The sequence below is a fragment of the Pimephales promelas genome, chromosome 6 (genome assembly GCF_988280905.1).
Source record: "Pimephales promelas chromosome 6, fPimPro1.hap1.1, whole genome shotgun sequence".
In the NCBI taxonomy this organism is placed as follows: Eukaryota; Metazoa; Chordata; class Actinopteri; order Cypriniformes; family Leuciscidae; genus Pimephales; species Pimephales promelas.
The window spans coordinates 25,826,572-25,849,944 of NC_142774.1; the positions used below are offsets into that span (position 1 = coordinate 25,826,572).

General features: G+C 37.9%; 2 protein-coding genes across 5 annotated transcripts in view; both read left to right on the forward strand.

Annotated features, from left to right (window-relative positions):
* Positions 1-10,726, forward strand: myoz2b (myozenin 2b). Of its 2 annotated transcripts, XM_039694162.2 has the most exons (6): positions 1-100; positions 1,131-1,243; positions 3,924-4,090; positions 8,088-8,196; positions 8,995-9,178; positions 9,579-10,726. In XM_039694162.2, exons 2-6 carry the CDS (start codon positions 1,159-1,161, stop codon positions 9,802-9,804), a joined length of 771 nt encoding a protein of 256 aa, XP_039550096.1. In that variant the 5' UTR covers positions 1-100; positions 1,131-1,158; the 3' UTR covers positions 9,805-10,726. The 2 variants fall into 2 exon arrangements, with proteins under 2 accessions (XP_039550096.1, XP_039550099.1); XM_039694165.2 differs by lacking the exon at positions 1,131-1,243.
* Positions 10,727-11,955: 1,229 nt separating this feature from the next.
* The window catches only part of usp53b (ubiquitin specific peptidase 53b), a 57,588-nt gene continuing 46,170 nt past the window's right edge, over positions 11,956-23,373 (forward strand). The window contains exons 1-4 of one of the 3 annotated variants that reach the window (XM_089132296.1): positions 11,956-12,324; positions 14,112-14,770; positions 16,912-17,004; positions 18,641-18,775. In XM_089132296.1, coding sequence (XP_088988422.1) covers positions 14,588-14,770; positions 16,912-17,004; positions 18,641-18,775 — 411 coding nt within the window. In that variant the 5' untranslated portion in view covers positions 11,956-12,324; positions 14,112-14,587. Of the gene's footprint in view, positions 12,325-14,111; positions 14,771-16,901; positions 17,005-18,640; positions 18,776-23,373 lie in introns of those variants that run through there. The other 2 variants (XM_039694150.2, XM_089132297.1) reach the window with 2 other exon arrangements.

The following is a 23,373-nucleotide window of genomic DNA, read 5'->3' on the forward strand; positions in this document are numbered from 1 at the left end:
ACAGAGAGCGAGACAAAGACAAATCAGGCGGAATCGATCTATCTAAAGTTAAGCTCTTCATTTGTACAGGTAGAACTCAAGACAAACACAGCTTTAAAAGGTAAGACGAAGCTGGCCTTGCTTGAGAGAGTGTGTGCGCTGTGTGGACATAATGATAACCAACATGTGTTATAACAATATTGGGGGTTGTTTTGTGGACAGTCTGACCCTTAAACTATGATAACAAAACAAAGGTACAAAGAGATGTTTGTACATCTTAAATGGGTAATTTAGATTGATTATATATAAATGTGCCCTTAATAATGGAATGATGACTAAAACAGAATGAAATTTTGAATGTCACAGAAATACAAAGCATGCAAATAGACCAATTTTATTATATAAACTTGAGAAAAAAACAAAAAAACAAACAATTTAATTAGGAATAACAGTCGACCAAGACAAATCAGTTCAAGCAATACTAGCAATGTTACCAAAAAAAAAAAAAGAGAAGAGGATAGAATTCAGGGATTTTGAAAGTTAGATTTTGAAAATAGCAATGCCGTAACTGTGCAAAAAAGGTTTCTATTGTCTTTGCAACCAAATCTACACCCTGGACACAATGTTCTGTCACCAGCTCATGCATAACCATTGATTTATATCACTTCATGACATAAGATATCTTGTTCTGTATAAAGATTTGGCTTGTGGTCGGTTAGTTTCACCTTTAAGCTTTAATGACTGATATGGAAGGACATTTAAAGTGGCTTAGAAAGCCTAAATATGGAATTTAATGCAACTAAAGGATTTGCTTTGGTGACTATTGTATTTTCTGTTTTCTATTCAAATGCTCTGGTTCAAAAACACCATAGCAATCCTTAACAGTTTTACACAGAAGCCCTAAATTAGAAATTTATATAAATGGATTTTTATTTCAGTTAGGATATATTGCGATGATATTTCCAGACATATGAATATTAGTAAAAAAAAAAAAAACATACAATATTGTTACAATGATAGATTAATATTTCTAAAGCTTATCTTTGTATCCTCATGTATGACCTTCTTTTTTCAGACAGGTTCTCTCAGGACTTTTCATCAGGACTTTAGATAGTTCTACTTCAAGTATCTGTGTCCTTTATCTATTACAGCACTACTGGGATTCCCATTTAAACCAACATGTCACAGTTCAGCACTCTTTCAGTGCGTGAGAGGAAGATGCAGGCAGCTGCCCTTTGCCATGAGGTTCATGGTGGTGCCAATGGTATAACCTTCTATTAAAACCTGCCCTCAGATCAGCACTGAATTATTACAAAGCACACTCAAAAAAATGATGTGTTGGCTTTACTTAACTTTTTTTTGTAAACAGGTTCCACCGGTTCCACATAACTTTGTTTTGTTAAACAAACAGAATTTGTTCATGTAACTTCAACATTATGGAAGTCATTTTAAGCCATCCAATCAAACTCTGAGCTGAGTGTTAAAGTTAATGAGACAATTAAGTGAATAATTTAGTGATGATTGAGCATTATTGAAGACACCTGATGTTAACAAGCAGAATCACTGAAGGAGAAAATCACAAATTGTAAGCCACCGTTATGGAGATCAGTGTCTGCTTTAGTTGGGCTCTTGACCCCTATATTATTAACTTTATATTATGTTTGGCTGTACATGAGTTATAACAGCTAGATGATCACATAGAAAAGGTGGAACTGTGGATTGAACCACCAAACTTCCGGTTTGTAGTCAAACTGCATGAACCACTGTTAAGTTTACCTTATGGATCATAACAGCACTGCTGTTGTAAAACATACAATTTTAGCCTTTTCAATGAAATTCAAATGATTAAATCAATAAACAAAAACATTTTCTGGGTGCATTCTGGGTGCCACCAATCAAAATTCATTCATGGCTCCCATCATGCATTGCAGCATGAATAAATAATGAGCTTAAGACACCTAAAGCAGAATCACAAGGAAAAAAATCTAAAATTTTAAGCCACCGTTATGGAGATGAGTGTGTGCTTTAGTTGGGCTCTTGACCCTTTTATTATTAACTTTATATTTTAATCTGCTGTTGCATCTGAGTAATACCTGCCAGATGAACAAAGATAAACAATTATAAAATGATGTTGGACATACAATGACATTCATCATTTGAAATTTATGTCTGTGATTTATTCTGTTGGTTACTGCATAACTGAAATTCTGCATAAATATCCAGAATGTTAAATATAATATAATGGATTTCTCAAAAGTTGTATTTTTACAAAAAATTCTTTCTTTAAGGCACACACAGACCTCAAGATTCAGTCAATGCTTCTCAACAACGGTGACAAGTAGAATATTCAATTAGGAAAAGTAAATTACATAGACAATTCAGATCATAATTTATTCATACCGCAATGCATGATGGGAGCCATTAATGAGTTGTGATTGGGGGCAACAAGGACTATTAATGTCACCACGATTGAGATAGACAGGCTGATTATTGATATCTGTTTCTACATAAAGATTAAAGTGATTTGATCAGAATAGTTTTATTAAATATTTTCTGTTATAAGAAAATACAAATATGCTGTACAATCACTAAATTGTTGCTAGCAAGTTAGTCCTAACCATCAGAATTACTAATTTTTGGAATTTTCAGATCACAGCTTGATTATGTCAAAACCTAACCAACACTATCGGATCACAGCTTTCTTTGTTCATTTGACTGTTATAAATCAATAACAGCAGCCAAACAAAGTTTAAAGTAAAAGTATAAGGATCAAGAGCCCAACTAAAGCAGACACTGATCTCCATAACGGTGGCTTACAATTTGTGATTTTCTCCTTCAGTGATTCTGCTTGTTAACATCAGGTGTCTTCAATAATGCTCAATCATCACTCAATTATTCACTTAATTGTCTCATTAACTTTAACACAGCTTCAGTGTTCATTTAACCCTCAGCTCAGAGTTTGATTGGATGGCTTAAAATGACTTCCATGATGTTGAAGTTACATGAACAAATTCTGTTTGTTTAACAAAACAAAGTTATGTGGAACCGGTGGAACCTGTTTACAAAAAAAAGTTAAGTAAAGCCAACACATCATTTTTTTGAGTGCACACAAAATGTAGCTGCCTATCACAGAGAGAAACGCCAACATTTGGAAAGGGCCACAGCCTCATTCTAGCCATAAATAATCTTGTATGGATGTTCTGCTGCCTGCCAGTGGATTCACTCTGTCATTGTCATGAGCTATTTCTGCAGAAGCTAAAGTTGGATGGGATGGGACAGCTGTGTTGGAGCTGAAATGAGAACAGAATAAAGATCATGTATAACAAGAGAGATTCTCCTGTTTAAACAAACACTGAAGTGTTTGAATCTTTTTAGGTGCAATTTTAAATGCTTCAGTAAACATTCTCACATTGAAACATCATTCCGTAACAATTAATGATGCACAAAATGAATGCTTTTTATTTTAGATATCATGTTAGGAATCATCATGATAAATGCTCCTGCAGCAAAAGCACATGACATCCAATTTTCCTTAACAAAACTTTCACAATCATCATGTTTTACCTGTTTATAATGAATTTATGATTAAATTGAAATGTTTTCCCCATGTGACCTGTCCAACCTGTCATAGAATCTGTCTAACACAGGCATCCACACTCACACTAAACCCTTTTGTATTCTCATTTTTTTATATCATGATATATGATGTGCTATATTTGAATAGATGATGAATATTATGAAGCAAATTACAGTTCACATACAGACAGACCCTATGACATTATAGTCCTGTAATCTTCAGTATTTAACATCCATATAATTTTAATAACGTCATGAGTCATGTATGTTCATTTATATAAAGCGTCATCCAAGAATTTAGATTATCCTTTTTCCATTCTGGCTCTGTTGAATTATTCTGTAATAACAAAAATGTTATATTAATGCAGGATTTACTATGGACCTGGGAAAGAAACTTTCCACTCCAAAGGACATCATGCTGGAGGAACTTTCTCTCTTGTCAAACCGAGGATCACGCCTTTTTAAGATGCGACAGAGAAGATCAGAGAAATACACATTTGAAAGCATTCAGAATGAAGCCAACACCATTTTAAATGTAAGACGCATTTACACAAATACACTGGCTTGAGACTACATGCATAATGAAGTCTATTTGCTTATATTGTGCACAAATCATTTTATGACAGATCAAAGGATGCAAATCAATGTAATAGCTACTGTGGTGCTGATATAACAATAATATCTAAGCTAATAATGGCTTGAACCTCTAATTTGATGTTTAATTTGTCACTTGATCACTAACACTGAGCCTAAGACTAAACTGTTCTGTAATATAATTGTGATTTGCTTGTTTGAACTGTGTGTTTTGTTACTTTGTCAGTAAAGCCAGCATGTGCTCAGCTGAATGAATGGCAGACACACATGGAAGATAGCAAATGCCACGTGCCCCATGTCCTTCCAAATGTTCCTTCTTTAGGGTCAACACTGTCATGCGTCCCTGACAACCTTCATTTATCACTGTTCAAGTGTATGTGTGTGTGTGCCATGCTCACTACTGTGTTTCAAAAAACAAACATCTACCTACTGCTCATGTCCCGCATAACAGTTTAATAACTACAAAAGTAAAATTTTGATCATTTTCACATTTTCATGGGACTGTTAAAGTTAAAAACAGACAAATTGTGTGACTGGTCTCTTTTTTTGTACAAAAATGTTTTCAATTTAGATTGAAAAACTAAAACCACAATTTTATCATTATAGTCTTTAATATGTCAGGTGGTTTGTCATGTCTTTCATTTTTAATTGCCTTCCCTAATTTTTTTCCCAAAAAAATAAATAAATAAATAAATAAATACAGTATGAATGTGATAAGGATGAGAATCTTGTGATGACGTGACTGTTACAGGTTTGAAGGAAGACATTGCCTTCAGTTTTATATTTTTAATTTTGACTGACTTTCTGGGTCAAAATATCTGCGTGAACAACACAGCGTTTCTGCTGCTGATATGGCTCCCATCTGGATGCTTGTCAGTGTTTAAGTGGAGACATTAACATAAAATATTCTATTTATAACAAAATTTTGATTTTGGTATGTATATATTTACTAAAACGATGACTATTTATATATTTTTTATTCAATTATTCATAAATGAAGTGAAAAAACACAAAACAATGTGAAATATAAAGATATGTGACAGGGTTGAGTGTAATGTGTTTTTTTAAATGTAAAGTTTTTGTTTGTTGTTAAAAATGGCCACAGGTCCATCTAGAATAATTAAAAATAGTATAATTATTCTCATGTAGAATAATTAAAAATTTTCCTTAAAAATATGAATAAAAAGTACCCAACCAAACTGCTGCCAAAAGCGCCTGGTTCCCTGAAGGAGGGCATGGTAACGTATTTGGGATCACCTCAGGTAGCTATCTTCTTCGAGTGTCTACAGAATGAGCCAATGAACATTGGCGTTCTTGAATCACGTCACGGGCCTCGCCCCACAGCGCGGGTGTAAACAGGAAGCACACATTTTTTTTTCCGCTGAGGAGCCAAGATCATGATGGCCATCACAGCGATTGTCATCAACAGTGGTGACAGTACATTACATTTCCCGTTCCCTCCTTCAGGGAATGATAGTTACATTAGCAACCGAGACATCCCCTTTCAGTTGCTCATGTTCGACATAACATACGTGACGACGTAATGGGGATCCCATGGAAAACGCCACGGTTGCTGCCATATGCAGTGCCCTATGGAAGACTCTCAGACCCCCCAATTAGCTGGGGCATAAAGGCCATTGCACACCGAGTCCGAAATTCGCATCCGAAATTTTCGCACGTTAAAAAAAAAATTCGACCTCACGTTATGTCAGTCACGCTTGCACACCGCCTCCGAAACTTTCGTCCGTCATAAAATTAATCGGATCGGGTTCGATTTTCTGCGTTTTTCGCATCCAGAGCCAGCATTTTGAGAGGTCTTTTGACAATTCAGGGCCGGGGGGAGCTCGTCCTCAAATCATTGCATATGCGCCGTGCTTTCAGTTTCGGTTTTCAATTCGATCAAGTGTTTATGTTCTCTTCTCCATATTGGATTATGAAATTAATAAACCTCCCCTTTCAATCAGATTGAAATTTAGGATCGAATAAGGTGTGATTGAGCAGCCTATTCGATAACTAATGTATTATTTGGGCACAATACACAATAACAGCCTAGCTGGTCTGCCCAGCGCTTCCAACAGGCCGCGCGCGCCGCGCGGGTGTGTGTTTGTCCGTGTGTGTGTGTGTGTCCATACCTGGTCCATTTCAGACACATTGCCAGTCTCCGTTCAGAATCGATTGGTTCACGGAAATTGGTGGTCTTGTTTTTAATATGTGGCTCCAGAATCGCTAGCAAAGCATCGAACTGTCCCACTGACATTCTGAGGTAAATTTTGAATCGCTCAGGATAAATTCGCAACTCCTTGATAAGGAACTCTCCTTCCTCTCGGCGCAATTTCAGGATTGGATGGACGTAATATTTTTTTTCTTTCTTCCCTTTTCAATATGAGAGAGGGCAAAAATCATCCTCACTGCTTGACGAATCCATTTGGTATTTTTGCGTTTTTCCCCGCAAAGGTTTAAGAAATACGCAACGGACTCGGTGTGCAAGGTTTCTATGCGTGACGAATTTTTAAGCTGACGAACACGAAAATACGCATACGAATATTTCGTGCTCGGTGTGCAATGGCCTTAAGGCTTGCATAGGGGAAGTTCAAACTCCGGTTCCTTTATAACCCACACAGTGGAACTCTTGGATAACACTGGGAAAGCGACTTGGTTGGGTGTGGTCGACTTCCTGGATAGTGGCTGCTGAGGCTTCGTGGGTGTTACACGTGTGGAGTGTCGACCTCAGCGACGAGTGGAGAGAGCTTCTGTGGCTGGTGGGAGCAGCAGCGGTCCGCGGGGGCAGGATGTGTTGGATCGCCTCCATCTGCTTCTGGGTGACCGAGAACTGCTGGGCAAAGCTCTCTACCACATCACCGAATAACCCAACCTGAAACAGAGGGGCAACCAGGAAACGATACTTGTTGGTGTCCCTCAAATCAGCCAGGTTGAGCCAAAGGTGGCTCTCTTGGACCACCAAGGTGGACATCACCTGACCAACGGAACGTGCAGTTTCCTTTGTTGGCCGGAGAGCAAGGTCAGTCGCCACACAGAGCTCCCAGAGGACCGTATGACCGGACGAAAACTTACAAGCCATGGACGGGAGGCATAGATTGCCCGCCAGGAGGAAGCGTCATGCAACACAGCCGAATCCTCATCTCCAGAGGACTGAAGCTCCCCCTCCGATGCTGGGATCGACATCTGATCGTCAGGTGGAGCCTTAAAGGACATGGCTGGCCATCCAAGAGAAGGGCCAGTGTGTTCCTTTGGAGGCTCCAATGGTGGCAGCGCTTGTGAGGCGTGAGGGGCCCACGGAGACTGCTCCTTTTTTCAGCATCCAGAAAAGCACAAGGGGAAATAACATCCTGAAAAAGATGCAGGGTCACACTTGTGTTGCTCTTGTTAGATAAAACAAAAAAGAAAAAGAACTCTTTCAGTCCTGAAGAGCCCAGGGGTAGCCGCAGTTTAAACGAGGTACACACTCAAGGAAGCGCACACCGAGACCAACACACACACACACACACACCCAGTGCAGTGCTGTGAAAACAGCAGTTTGTGAGTTTAGATGCTTGCGGCCACCGCTGATCGCGCTGTCACACCAACACCAGAAGAAAGAGTCGTCTTGAAGAGTCTTCAGCATAGAAGGAGCTTTGCAGAACTCAGAAGTCAACAGAAGCCCAGCTCTGAAGTGAAAGACAATATGTTCATTGGCTTGTTCTGTAGACACCCGGAGATGATAGGGCTCCCTGAAGTGATCCCAATTACGTTGTCACATCAATGTTACGTCGAAAGTGAGCGACTAAAAGGGAACAATATCCCTTTCATGCCACTTTTTTTTTTTACAATGTTAATTGAATTTAAAATAAAGAATATTCTAATATGGAAACAGTATTTGTATGTCTTGCTACAAACGCACAATAAGCTATGTCCAAATTGAAACTGACATTTTGTTTCAGAATGAAAATCAAGCAAATGCAGAAAACTCAGAAAATAAAGTTGCCTCAAAAACACCACCAAACACGCCAGATCCCAGAAACCCAGCAAACCCAGAGGAAATTGCACCAGGTATGTCAAAATCACAATGCTTATAATGCACAGTTAAATCATACTATGTTTAAAGGTGCTCTAAGCGACACGTTTTTTAGGCCAAAATAGTTTTTGTTACATACAGCAAACATCTCCTCACTATTGTCATCTAACCTCCGTTTTGTTTGAAAATAGCTACTTTAAACGTCAACAAGAAGTCACGTCACCCGACATCGCTTAGAGCACCTTTATTATGACAATGTGCTAACAAGAACTAGAATTGTGTTACAGAACAAATTTAATTTCAAAACTTCTTCATTTGAAAAATGAAAACGTATTAATGGATGTCACAATGGCAGATGAGTCAGGATGATCGCAGTACTCTTTCTTGTTATATACCCTCACATGCTTGTAAGATGTTTTAAAAGCCTTGTATAATCTATGACAGTAAGTGCAATGGAATCAGAGAAGGTGAAAAGAGAATAAGATAGCGACAGCACATGCCACCCCCAACTTACTTTCTATTTTTAGTGAGTGAATCACTCTAAGTGACTTTAAAAGGGTTAAAAGGTATGTGTGTCGGTTTCACTATTCAACAAATGCAAGCTAAAGTAAAATAAACTATGTCTAAGACAAAACTGGATTCAGACTTCTGCTTTAATCTCTCCAATTCAGTTTAGTTCTAATCCCTTTCATCTCAGTTTAGGTTAATGCCTTTCAATTTAAACGGTGTGTTGTGTTCTACATAAGATATTCTTTACAGAGGGCCATCCAGAACTTAGCCTGATCAAATGATAACATGCAATCAAAGTCTAAACAGCAGAAACTGTTTCACAGGATATGGCGGTCCCTTGACAAATATTCCTCCAGAGAGGTTCAATGCAACAGCTATGCCAAAATCCTACCACTCCCCATGGGAAGAGGCCATCATCAATGACCCAACTCTGACTGACACACTTAAAGTTCACATGCCAGTCCCAGAGCCCAAACTAGAGCTGCCTGACTACAAAAGCTTTAATAGGTATTTCATTTTTTTCATTTTAGTATTTCCAACAAAAATGTCATGTTAATTTCAGAAAATGCAAATAGTTTTTTTAAGGATAAGTTGGTTTATTTGATGTCATATTTATCATTAAATATTGTGTATTGACCGTTATTTTAACATTGTTATTTTTAATGTACAACACACTGTTGAAAATTGTACAGTTATGCAGTATGTTCAGTTCTGTAATAAAGTTTCTGCACATCACAGCACCATCTTGAGGAGATGAACAGGTGGTGAAGTTTAAAAATCCAGTTATTAAATAATTCATACCTGAAAAATGTGTTCATGCCCTAAAATGTTTTTTTTTTTAAATTAAAATCAGCATAACAGAAACCAATACAGATGCCTTAGTAATTAAATCTCTGTTAAATCTCAGGGTGGCTACACCATTTGGTGGTTTTGAAAAAGCTCCACGAGGGATCACCTTCAAGCTTCCAGATGTTGATTTGAATGCTCCTCGATATCCTGAGCTCCAGGATCCTACAGCTAAGCGGCCCACTTTCAACAGGACTGCCCAGGGGTGGATCTCCGAAGGAATGCCTCTCATTTTACCCACTGTCTCTCTGGAGCCTTTCGAGATCCCTGAGTCTGAAGATCTGTAACACTGATTGAATTCTTCATGTCCCCCAAGCCCAATGAGCTTGACTGTGTTAAGGTGTTTGTAGATGTCATCCATAGCTTCTGATTGCAGGCCAGATTTGTGTTTTATTTCTTTTCTTTGTATGTTGAAGTGACTTTTGGACAGCTGTTCTAGGGACAGGAATTTCCACTTTTTTAAATAATGGATGCCTCAAAAGTGAAGAATAAAAGGGGAATTGAACAAAACAGTAATATGAGGCAGCATTAGTAATCATCAGGATTAATACTTTTTGTACTGTTTGCAAAACAATAAGCATCCAGAAAGTATAAGAATATACACGTGGTGTTTGTGCAATTACTTAATGTATTGATACATTAAGGATTTCATAGTGATTTTCACTAACATTTTGCATGGTCATACTGTGAAACATCATCAGTATTCTAAGGTTGCAGTCATCTTTATCAGTAATATATTTAGTACAGCATGACATAATTTTGAGGTTGTAATTTTTTTTGCACTCTAGGTTCCACACACACACACACACACACACACACACGCGCACACACACACACACACACGCGCACACACACACACACACACACACACACACACACACACACACACACACACACACACACACACACACACACACACACACACACACACACACACACACACACACACACAAAAAACCTTTTTAAAATCATTCATTTCATTAACAAAATCAAATTGATCAGGGATAGGTCATTGGTTGAAAATGTAATGTAAATATAATATGTCGTGTTCCTGAAATCTTGTTTGAACTTATAATCTATTAATATACAGTATATTTCTGAAAATTAGTTTTGTGATGTTTTGGCTTATGTTTAACATTATATTCACAGTGTTAGAACCTTTGCTTGTATTGTAGCTCAAAAAATAAATTGCATATATATTTATATTAATTTCTGTCATCATTGTTTATATAGCATGGTCAACAACAACAGCAACAATAATAATAATATTAATAATAATAATAATGTTCCGCATGGTATTTTCACCTATACAGTCTATCAGCATAAATCATCATCATCCAAAACAGTCTCTGGAAGAATCTGTCTCAGTTACCCTGACATATAGCACACAGACATATCCTCTGACACTAGCTATATTTACAGGAGTCATAAGTAGCCTTGAATTTGACACTCTCTGCGCTACAGTTAGTTACAGTAAACACAAAGAATTCCAGACAGTTAGCAAATGCTTCCTTTTTGCTATTTAACAAAACATTCATTGAAAAAACATTAGCTATTTTATACTAGAATAAAGACAATTAATAATCAATAGCATTACCCAAATATATACCATATTAGAACATACCCTAAACAACAACCAATACCTGTTTTAAGGGTGATGGGATATTCTTGTAATCTGTCAAGAAAGTTATTGCCTGCAGCCTGGTTTCACCTCATTATTATTGTTATTCACATCATTATTCATACAACAATGACTAACAAAAGCTAATTAGTCAGCAAAATATAGATAGACTCATATAAGATAAGGTAGTAGCTATATTAACTGTGAGCGTTGAGCTGACCAAAAACAGAAGGACAAGGCAAACTTTATCTGTCTGTGTACTGTTCAGTGGGAAAAATCTTGTCTGATTTATGACAATAAAAATAAGATATAAAAATTGAATATATATATATATATATATATATATATATATATATATATATATATATATATAGGCTATATATATATATATATATATATATATATATATATATATATATATAGCCTATATATCAGCTTGCACAAATAAAACAACATATTTCATCACCTTTGAGTCATATAATTTTGCGCGTAGGCTAGATGATCTATTCTTTTGCCCTAGTTTCGGGTAGAATTGGTTTAGTGTTGCATAATTTTTTTGTTAATACCTCTGAGGTCATCCACGTCATGCTGTTTTAAGCTGGGGTAGGCTATCGTAGCCTATGTTTTGTATTCACAATTTTCTTGAAATGCGACTGTAATATAATAATAATATTATGATAAGATCATGTTAAAACATTATTGTTCTTTAAAATGCAATCTGTTTGTGATGCACCAATCACTACAACAATCGAAATGTCACATCGGTTGTTTTGGTTGGTCTAGTGAGAAAATGCCTGAATCCACGCCCTCCAAACACGCGGGTAATTTCTGCAGAATGACAGTAAATATTGTTGCGATATGTGGGGCGGAGTCAGCGCGTCTAACTCCACGTCCATGAATAATCTCTCCAGCTCAAGACCTGAACGGATTAAACCTCAATGAATGTTGATAGAATGAGGCAGGAATGCATGAACATAGACACAGCGCTGCGGTGTTATTGTATTTAGGCCTGTAAGAGGATCTTTGACCATATGGATTTACTGCGCTTTTATGGCATGCCGAATGAAGGATTCCGACAGCAGTAACTTGAGCTGGACGCGCACAACGAACTCCTTATACATAGGCTACCGGTATGTGGATAAACACGCTTCTAAAAGCAAGTTTTGAATATACTGGACACGTGTAGGTGAGCTGTGCTTGTTTATTAACGACTGTGTCTCAAAACCTAGCAAGCTGCCTACATTGACATCATTTTGTGGCATCATAGGCGCGTTCTAATGCCCCAAAATGCTGCAGAGCAGGTCACCAGAAGCGCATGCGTAGTAACAAGTGTAACGGCATGCTGAGCGAATTTCTGGTTTTGTTTATCGTCTCACGTTATGCATATTTTTCAAGACAACACAGTAATGGATGGTTAATAACTACTTAAAAGGAGAAAGCACATTTTTTTAATGGCTGTATCGTTGACACAATGCGAATGACATTCAGAAGAGTGCAATTTTGAGCTCAAATGGTCACCCAGATCTGTGTTAACATTTTTCGGACAGTTCTGTCACTTTCCGTGTTTTTAATGTTCGTTTGAAAAAAAAAAAATGACAGTAAAAATAAAAATAACAGTAGCCTACCACGAATAGTTAGTTGTTCTGCATTGTTGTTTCATGATGAAGAGCAGCAAAGAAATTTAATGAGACATAGCCTACAGTAGGCTATTTACAATGATGAACCCCAAAATATTATATATCACACATGACAACCACACACATTATCCAGAAAATCCTTAATTTTTTTATTTTATTTTATTTTTTTTAGTATGAACAGGCTAGGAATTCAGCATCAGTGCTGCAGCTGCCTACAGCCCATCATCTTCATGCTGTAGCCATGGCAATGGTCCAGCAATTTACAGTACTGCATCATTGCAGCAACAAGTTATACATTCATCCTATGGGCACTGAGGCTCTGGAAGAGTATTGCCCCATTGCATAGAAACCAGTCAGATTTCCTTAACAGTCAGCCTCAGACATCATGACACAGCTAATCTTCTGGAGTAGTTCACTTTTAAAAAAAACTTTTGCTGATAATTTACTCACCCCCACATTATCCAAGATATCCATGTCATTCTTTCTTCAGTCGAAAATAAATTAAGGTTTTTGATGAAAACATTCCAGGATTTTTCTCCATATAATGCACTTTACTGGTAACCAAGCGGTTCAAGGTCCAAAAGACAGTTTCAGTGCAAACTGCAAACTGTACGAAGGTCTTTAAACAATTTCAGACGATGAATAAGGGTCTTATCAAGTGAAACGATTGTTGATTTAAAGAAAAAGTTTAAGTTGTATAAGGTCAAATGGTCGCCTTGCTCTGTTCTGTGATGTGCATTCGTGACTCTCTTGTTCAAACTCGTTTATCAAAATGAACAAATCTTTTTTCGTGTCATTTGATTCATTCAACGAACGAAATGAACGAATTGACTCGGAAAAAGAATTTGTCCTCTTCACCTATTCAAGTTAGTGCTCACACATTTGCAGTGAGTAGTGAACACACACACACACACAGCAAACCATGGACACGAATGCAATGAGCATTTGGCAGCCATTTTGCTGTGGCACCCAGGGAACGATTTGGGGTTAGGTGCCTTGCTCAAGGGCACCTTAGTCATTTTCTGCAGACCGAGAATCAAACCTGCAACCTTCAAGTTGACTCGACTCTGTAACCATTAGGCCACCACGACTGCCAAATGTTGTGTATGTTGTGTATAGTCTCATAAATTCAGATGACTGTATTGTGAGAGAGTTAAAAAAAAACATCCTGTAATGAAATATAGTTGGCAACTGTGCTGAATATGTTAATTATAATAGCACCAGAGTTCAGTAAAACAGTATTCTAAAGTAGCTTTCTATTTAACAACATTTGTTTTCCATATCACTCCCCTTCTGTACCCCAACCTCTTCTCTGTGTGTCTCTCCTTCTCTGTAGGTCTTCCTTTGTTAGCCTGTGATCTTCTTCAGTGGCTATCCTGAGGAGCCTTTATGAATGACCCCATTCAATGACCTCCATTGACTTTGCTGGAAATGCTGAGGAGAGTAATGGATTTGTTTTTCTATCTACATCCATCCTCTTATTGCCAGTGTGCCTGGATGCAGATGAATCCTCACATACAGAGGAGACAGAGTGTGCTCATTGTCATAGTAACTGCTGGACTGATAAAGCAACGTCCTGCATCTTGTGGCTAAAAGTCACATTATCACATTATTTGAAGAGCTACTGAAAATCCTGCACATTGAAAAAAAAAAAAATACAGTGCAGTATATTTTGCAATTTTTGTGAAGTTGGCATTCTCTGTCAGGTACAGGGACTGTGGCACTAATGTCGCCTAAAACAAATGCATCAACCTCAAGTTCCTTCAGTAATTGACTCTGGTTGTTTGCTGGGGAGGGCCAGGCTCCAACCTCATGGCATGGGTCAAACTTTTTAAAAAGCCTGGAGGCAACATGGCTGGGACAGGTACAGGTGCCTTGAGTGGAACAGGGCTGGGCAAGTCCTACCAGCCGGGCAGTATGATCTCTCTCGCTTTGACCAAAGGTCTTCTAAATGAGCCAGGCCAGAACAGCTGCTTCCTTAACAGTGCTGTGCAGGTGAGTAAAGTTATTTTAAAAACGTGAGCAGATGTATGATTTAACTAATAGATAATATAAAACATTTTCTGTTATGGGGTTGCTGATATAAGCAGCTGATGTAAGTAGCAGATGTATTTTTAAGAAATAGAGCCCTATCTTGCACCCGGCGCAAATAACTTTGTACACTGACGCATTTATCATTCCTATTTTGCACCCCGGCTTTTCCCTCCACAGACGCACGTCAGTAAACTAGGAAATGAACTTGTGCTCCCTCGGCGGGTCGGCGCAAAAATGAGGCGTTTCGGTGCAAATATTCCCTAGTGCTATTTTACAGTTCCAGAAAACAATTCAGCCACTGACCAGAAAAAAACTAGTCTAAAGTCAGTGACACGTTGCGCGTTGTTCATAATGCTATTTAAAGCGTGCAAGCTTGGACATTATAAAGTGGGTGCACAATGCGCATACAGTACACTTTGATTCTCTCATCAACACAGATGCAGCAGTTTTTATTTTGCCAAATCATACATTATAACAAGGAAACATATTAACACATGAGGGAAATCATTGTGGTGTCCACGAATATGTAAAAAATGTAGGCCTAAATCTAGCTTACACATTTACCCAAATTGTTCAGATTTAATTGTAGTAATGACTGATCAATAGTGGCAAGACACATATGTATATAATGTTTGACCGACGCTGATTTGAACGTCACTTCTGTCTTTCACTGCCCTGACAAGAACGTTGGTCTCCTCGGCTGTGAACCGCTCCATGCGCGCGCCTGCTAAATTTGCCATAATAACAATCCGCCATGCAACATGCGCACCTGCTCTTAAAGGGTATGACGCTCTGATTGGTTTATTTCACATTACGCCCAAATAGGGCTGTCGCGGTAACGTAAATATTGTATTACGCGCTTCTGACAAGTCAACCGCAGAGGATTGCACGTAACCGCAGCAACCGCGATATTCACGTTTGTTTTTATAAAGCTATACCCTTCTTGTTTTGAACTTAATGCATGTCTATTGAATGTTAAACAAGTTCATAATGATAACAAGACTGTTTATCATGGTGATGTGTAGCCTACAGGCTTCACACAGACAGTGAATGAGAGAGACGCAGGTAACGATTACCTGCGTCTGTCTTTGAAGTCGTGAAAAGCTTGTCGTGTCAAAGGGAAGCGAAATATTTGTCGCATCATCATTTTAACGTTCTCTTCACGGGTATTTTCCCATAAATGTGCGTCAGCAGCAGCGCTAGTCACGCATTGAATCAATGCTATATGGGCCTCTAATAAGCGAAGCATCAGCTTCAGCGTTGCTCATGCGACGCATTGCTGCTCAGCTGAGCCTTGAAAAGTTGAACCTCAAAGTTAAAAATAATTAACATCTTGTTTCTTTACATCTCTTTTAATGAATCAGCTTTTTTAAACGTGTTCGTTGAATGAACGACTCGCTCAAAGTCCGTTGTCATAACAATATGCGCGCTGAGTGAAAGTCTTTCAATGCGCATATACTGTAGACGCTGTTTAGTTTCGGTTACATTGGTTACTGAAAATGTCCTCGTTTTTGTCCACATCGTAAACTTTATTTATATAGCAACAAATACATATAAATTAAATAAATAAATAAATGGCTGTAATACCGCATATTGCGCTATTGAGCATCTCAACATTACCTCAAGGGAAATTCCATAACCGCGACAGCCCTACGCCCAAACCACACATATGACCCTTTTAAACTTGCGTCGGGCGCTAGAGTCATTTATCACGCCGGTAAAATAGCAACAGCGCCCAAGACCCGCCCACAAAGTTACTTGCACTGCGCGCTTGATACTTACGTTTCAGAAGGTTAGTAGGGCCCATGGTGTCTTTATAGCAAACTGTGGTTCCATTAAGCGCTTTTATCATCCATGGAACCTTACTATTACAAAATAGGATCTTTATAGTGTAAAAAGTTTCTTTCGATTTATTCTGTTCACCGTATGGTTCTTTTGGGAACCAAAACAGTTCTTCTATGTCGCTACTGTGAAAACCCTGTATAAACCATATGCAGAATAGTTCTTAATTAAGCAGTATTAAGGGTGCAACAAACAGTTTACATGGTAGCCTACACTGTAACAGGCTGATTATAAACAAAATAAAGACCAGTTTCTTACAGGTTCTTTGGCAGCTTGACATCTTCAGGAGGAGCATACGACACCTATCTGGCCATTTCTGCTTGGGAGATGCCTGTATTTTCTGTGCTTTAAAGGTGCGCATGTGAAGGCTAAAATGTCTCATATTCTAGTGATTTTCCTACCTAGACAACATTAAAAACAACATGAAAATTGTCTCAACTTGTAAACATGTATTTATTGTACCTTTTAAAGTTGGCATTGCAATCATCTTCCCAATTGTGATATACACAGAGGAACCAAAACATTATGATCACCTGCCTAATATGCTCTTGGTCCTCCATGTGCTGTCAAAACAGTGCCGATGGACTCTATAAGACTCCTGAAGGTGTCCTGTGGTATCTGGCACCGAGACTTTTGCAGCCGATTGCACATTGGATTGAGATTTGGACAATTTTGAGATCAGGGCAACCCCTTGAACTCTTTATCATGTTCCTCAACAATGTCTGATTCCTGAACAATGTGTACAATGTGACAGGATGCATTATCCTGCTAAAAGAGGCCACTTCAACCAGGCCACTTACACCAATGTCATGAATGGGTGTACCTGTTCTGTTACAGAGTTTGTAGGTGGCACGTGTCAAATTTACATCCATATAAATGGCCGGACCCAGGGTTTCCCAGTAGAATATTGCCCAGAGTATCACACTCATTCCACTTTTGTTTTCCCACAGTGCATCATGGTGCCATCACTTTTCCAGGTCCACGTGATGTAAAAGAAAATGGCACTCATCGGACCAGGCAATCTATTTTCCACTGTTCCAAAGTTTAATTCCGGCACTAGTGTGCCCATTGTAGGCGCTTTCGACAATGGACAGGGGTTGTCCGATACACTCTGATTGGTCTGGGGCTACGCAGCCCCATATGCAGCAGAGTATCATGCACTGTGTGTTGTGGCACATTCCTCTCATAACCATCATTACAATTTTGTGTGACTTGTGTCAAAGTAGAACATTTGTTGGCTCTGACCAAATGGGATAGCCTTTGTTGCCCTCATGCATCTATGAGCCTTGGGCGCCCAACACCCTGTCACCAGTTTGTGGTTTGTCCCTTTTCTGACCACTGTTGGTAAATACTGTTTACCAGTAGCAATCCACATGCCTTGCCATTACTGAGATACTTTGATCCATTTGCCTTGCCATAACAATTTGTCTCTTTTCAAAGTCAGTCAGATCTTTATTCTTGCCCATTCCATGTGTTCAATGTGTTCAACACTGATTTGGAGAACTGATTGTTTGCCAATGACCTTAATATGTGACCTTATTAGGAGAGGATCAACACTATTCACTTAACCTGTGACTGGTAATAATGTTTTGGCCCATCAGTGTATATCAGGGTGGCAAAAAAATTAGGGTGTGATATTATTTTGTCCATCGGGAATTGATTGGATCAATTAATTGGATCTTGGATTGTTAGATCATTGTTGTTTGCTAAGTTCTGCACTAATGTGCACATTTAAATAATTTATTGATATTCCATAAAACATATTTGTGAATTTTGATTTCATAGTGACATAAAGATCTAATTTTGACCAAATTAGGGTATCTTAGACAACCAAAGTTAACATGACACACATTATCACATAATCAGATTTGCATATCTTACAACAACGTTTTGATACTCTTTTTCACTGAACACTATTGCAATTCTGAATTGTGTGTACGCCATTGATGAGTTTTTACATGAGGTTAATTTGGCTGTTTCTTTTTACAGAGCATTTTCTGTCAGTTCCAGCAGAGTCGAGAGCGGGCTCTGCCATCAGACACCCTGCGTCACGCTCTGGCCGAGACCTTTAAAGATGAGCAGCGCTTCCAGCTGGGCCTCATGGATGATGCAGCTGAGTGTTTTGTATGTCTGACTTCAGAGATAAAATCTGTTTATATTACCATTTACTTTTCAAAGGTGAACTCTACATTGTGTCATGGAGTTGATGCTATGGGAATGCTCCTTGTTAGCCGGTGTCTGAAGCACATGTGCTACATGCCTATCTTGATTGGCTACCGCTGTCAGGTGACATCACACGTTCACCAGCAGGGTATATAAGGGCTTCTAGAAAGGACTTCATCAGCTTATTTGTCTTCAGTTTGTTTACAAGCTGTGTGTGAATTGTCTGTTTGTTTGTCTGTTGTCTACAGGATGCAAACAGAACGCTTTTCGGCGCCACCTGCTTTTTCACATCAGTTTGGGTGACTTGTGTGAATTGTGCAGATCCGAAGAGATTTTTGTGGGGGTGGGGGGTGTCTGATTATAATTTCACCAATAATAATTCTGGATTGCCTCCACCAAACAAGTAAATAGGAAATAAGCAAATCAGAACACTGCGGGCCAAAACAGCAGTATGCTTGCAAGTGTGAACCTAATGTTTCTTCCACTAACTCTTGGCCTGATTGGAGGTAGCTCATGCTCACTGTGCAGAAACGCGCCCGCGAGTGGATGGCACTCAGCGCGTGTATACTGTTTTTTGCCCTCGTATCCTGTGCGCGAGTTTTGAGACTTAATAAACGCCGTAGGGCCGGTAAGAGTTCGCTATTTCAAATGTAGGCACAAACTCTTACCCTATGTACATACTCAACATGTATGTACATACAAACATGTACATACATGTTGCTCACATATGATGGTAGCCCTGTTTGTGCTAAATAGAGTGTAATTTCAACTGTGCCATTAATATGTTTATAAGCAACTGAAAAAAGTACAAATGTCAGGGCATGTCAGAACATCTCAAGGACCCCAAATACACCTTCGTCCCCTGGGGGTTAATGACGTCCTCTTTAGGTGCCCATAACCCTCTGGTGTCTAAGTTGTTTTTGGGGTCCTGGAGATGTTTTGACATGCCCTGACATTTGTGGGGGTTTTTTTCAGTTGCTTATAAACAAATTAATGGCACAGGTTAAATTACACTCTATTTAGCATAAACAAGGCTACCATAAGATATGAACAACATATAAGTACATGTTTGTATTTTTGAGAGAATATTGTTTAAGCATGGTTATTGACAAAATTAAAAATGAAAGTTTCTGAAATAAGGCCACAAAACACATACTAAATATGAGACTTTTGACTAAGGAATGTTGTCACCTAGAGATTTTGCATCAAACTGCCTAATCATTCACATAAAACAATAGATTGTTTTAAATTGTGAAAAAAACATTTTTTTGTTTGTAAAGGCAATATGTGAATGGACATGAACGGCCCAACAGCCTCATCATGAATAATTAGGTGGTTCTCACCTGAGAAGACAAAGACCCGCATAATGAGCCTTTCATTCAGGTGTGTCAGGCAAGAAAGAATACAAGGACAATATATGTATACACTTACCTAAAGGATTATTAGGAACACCATACTAATTCTGTTTTTGACCCCCTTTCGCCTTCAGAACTGCCTTAATTCTACATGGCATTGATTCATCAAGGTGCTGAACGCATTCTTTAGAAATATTGGCCCATATTAATGATAGGATAGCGCCTTGCAGTTGATGGAGATTTGTGGGATGCACATCCAGGACACGAAGCTCCCGTTCCACCAAGACACTCTATTGGGTTGAGATCTGGTAACTGCGCGGGCCATTTTAGTATAGTGAACTCATTGTCATGTTCAAGAAACCAATTTGAAATTTGAGCTTTGTGACATGGTACATTATCCTGCTAGAAGTAGCCACCAGGCTCATTTAAGCGATGCCCAACTGGCACTAAGGGGCCTAAAGTGTGCCAAGAAAACATTCCCCACAGCATTACACCAGCCTGCACAGTGGTAACAAGGCATGTTGGATCCATGTTCTCATTTTGTTTACGCCATATTCTGACTCTACCATCTGAATGTCTCAACAGAAATTTAGACTCATCAGACCAGGCAACATTTTTTCAGTCTTCAACTGTCCAATTTTGGTGAGCTCTTGCAAACTGTAGCCTCTTTTTCCTATTTGGAGTGGAGATCAATCAAACACACTTGATTGAACTCATCAGCTCATTAACCCATGTGATTATGAGCTGATGAGTTGAATCAGGTGTATTTGATAAGGGAGACAAAGAATACGTGCAGTGTTGGTGTGCGCAGTGTTGGTGTGCCGTCAGGAACAGGGTTGGGAAACACTGGATTAGATAATTGAACAGGTGTTCCTAATAATCCTTTAGGCGAGTATATATATATATATATATATATATATATATATACATAAAAATGAAAGTCAAAAGCACAATTTTAGTGATACCTGGAAACAAATCCTGTTCAAATAGGTTATATGGGCCATTCTATAGAATTGGTTCAAAGTTAATCTTAAAAAGAAAATTGTCCTTTTCCATAAATCTCTTATAAAGTATTATTTTTTAAAGTAGGCCAATAAATTTTATCATACATATTTCAGAGTTAAGGATTCATTATTTTGATAAAGCCTAGCTTGCTCTGGAACAAACACTATAACAGTTGATTTGTTTATTTTTGACAAAACATTCTATTTATTTAACATGAGCAGAAACTGTCTAACAAAAGCTTATTTGATGTCTATTTTAGAGTAAAAACTTTATAATCTATCCAAAACTAATAACAACTAACAAATCTCATTAAGCTATAGCAATATAGTTTGGATGTGTTCATGTAAAAATAACATTTACTAATGTAGCAAGAGTAAATGAACAAAAGATGCGTTATACATAAACAACATCCTCCGCGCCTCTGTGCCGTTCATTCATTCACACGCGGACATGCAATTCATATTTAAACAACCTTTGTGCAGTTTACAGACACTATTCAAAAATGCGATTAGAACAAAGCACTTTGTTCTGCTTTGTGGGGCTAATCTACACTGTTAGACCTTACCAGGTTTTTTTACAGTAAAATACTGGCAACACTGTTGCCAGTTATTTACTGTAAAAATGCACTAAAACTCGAGTTAACTAAAAAAAAAAATAAAACTTATTAGCTTTAGTGCATTTTTACAGTAAATAACTGGCAACAATGTTGCCAGTTATTTACTGTAAAAATGGACTAAAACTCGAGTTAACTAATTTCACTTGCAGAAACAAACTTAAAAGAATCAACTAAATTTATAATGCATTAATAATGTGAGCAAGGTACTATTGTGAACTTATTTAATTAGAAACAACAAAAATTTACTTTTGTAAATAAAGACATTTTCACCGGATTCTGCAACTAACACAGACAGTGCCTTTTAAATAAAGCAACATGCAGCGTATCATCAATGTTTGTAGATCTTCTCCTGGACTGACGCTCAGGCTCTACTCTTCAGCACAACGGTGACCCAAAAAACAAGATTTTACAGTAAACTACTGGCAACAGTGTTGCCAGTATAAACCTGTTTTATAACTTACAGTTTATTACTGTTAAAATACATTTTGTGGGAGTGTATTTTTATCTTACAATGTTAACCCTTTCAACCCCACAGGAAAATCCACACTACAAAGAGTAAAAATTAACATTGATGCAGTGTTGCAGTGAGATAATTAAGGGAATATGTAAGTGATTGTTGAGCATTAGTGATGAACACCTGCTGTTAACGAGCAGAATCACTGAAGGAAAGAGGAACATCAAGAACAGAAAATAGAGAAACACAAGAACTACAACTGACTTCAGCCATTACACATTATTACACTTATTATTAACCAGTATGGCTTTATTTCTGTCATACATCTATAGAAGATGTTGTTGAGATGTTTAATTAAAAATGTTTGGCTTGAAGTTACCATCATAGAGATCAGTCAGTGTTTGCTTTAGTTGGTCTGCTGACGCTGTAACATGAGATTTTCTTTAGATGCTGTGAGCTGTGTTTTGTGCAAGTCACACTTGTGCAGACATACAGTTTAGTAATGATTTGATTTGTCAAAATATGACAATCATCATATGGTCTGTTCATTTACTAAATAATTCATTTTCACTCATTCAGAGTTTCAATCTCAACCAAAAGTGTTACATTACCACCACCGTGAAACCACAGCAATTAATTACGACTATTTGTTTTTAACATATCATACATAAACCAAAACAGCGCTACAGTGTTGTTGAAACACCAAGATATCAAAATTTAGCACATTAATCTCAGTAATGGTGGCAATTTCTTTTTTATTCATGCAGCAGTGCATGCTGGGAGTTTTAAACAATCCTGTAACCCAGCATGCACTGCTGCATGAAACTTTTGAATGTTACCGTTGTTGAGATGAATATTATAATTGTTGATGTCTGTGTGTGTCTGACTTCAGCAGGATATTATTTAAATGTTTTATGTGATTACAATAGTATTCAGAAGAAATGATTAACCAACATATTGATTTCATGTTGTAGATTCTCAGATTTATTTTATAATCATAACTTAATGTAAGTTTCATATTAAGTACCCATTTATTCTAAGAGTATAAACCGGAAAGATCTGAAAATCAGACATATCCAGAATGATCATGACATCATCACAAAAGCCAAAAACACCAGATCAACTTCCT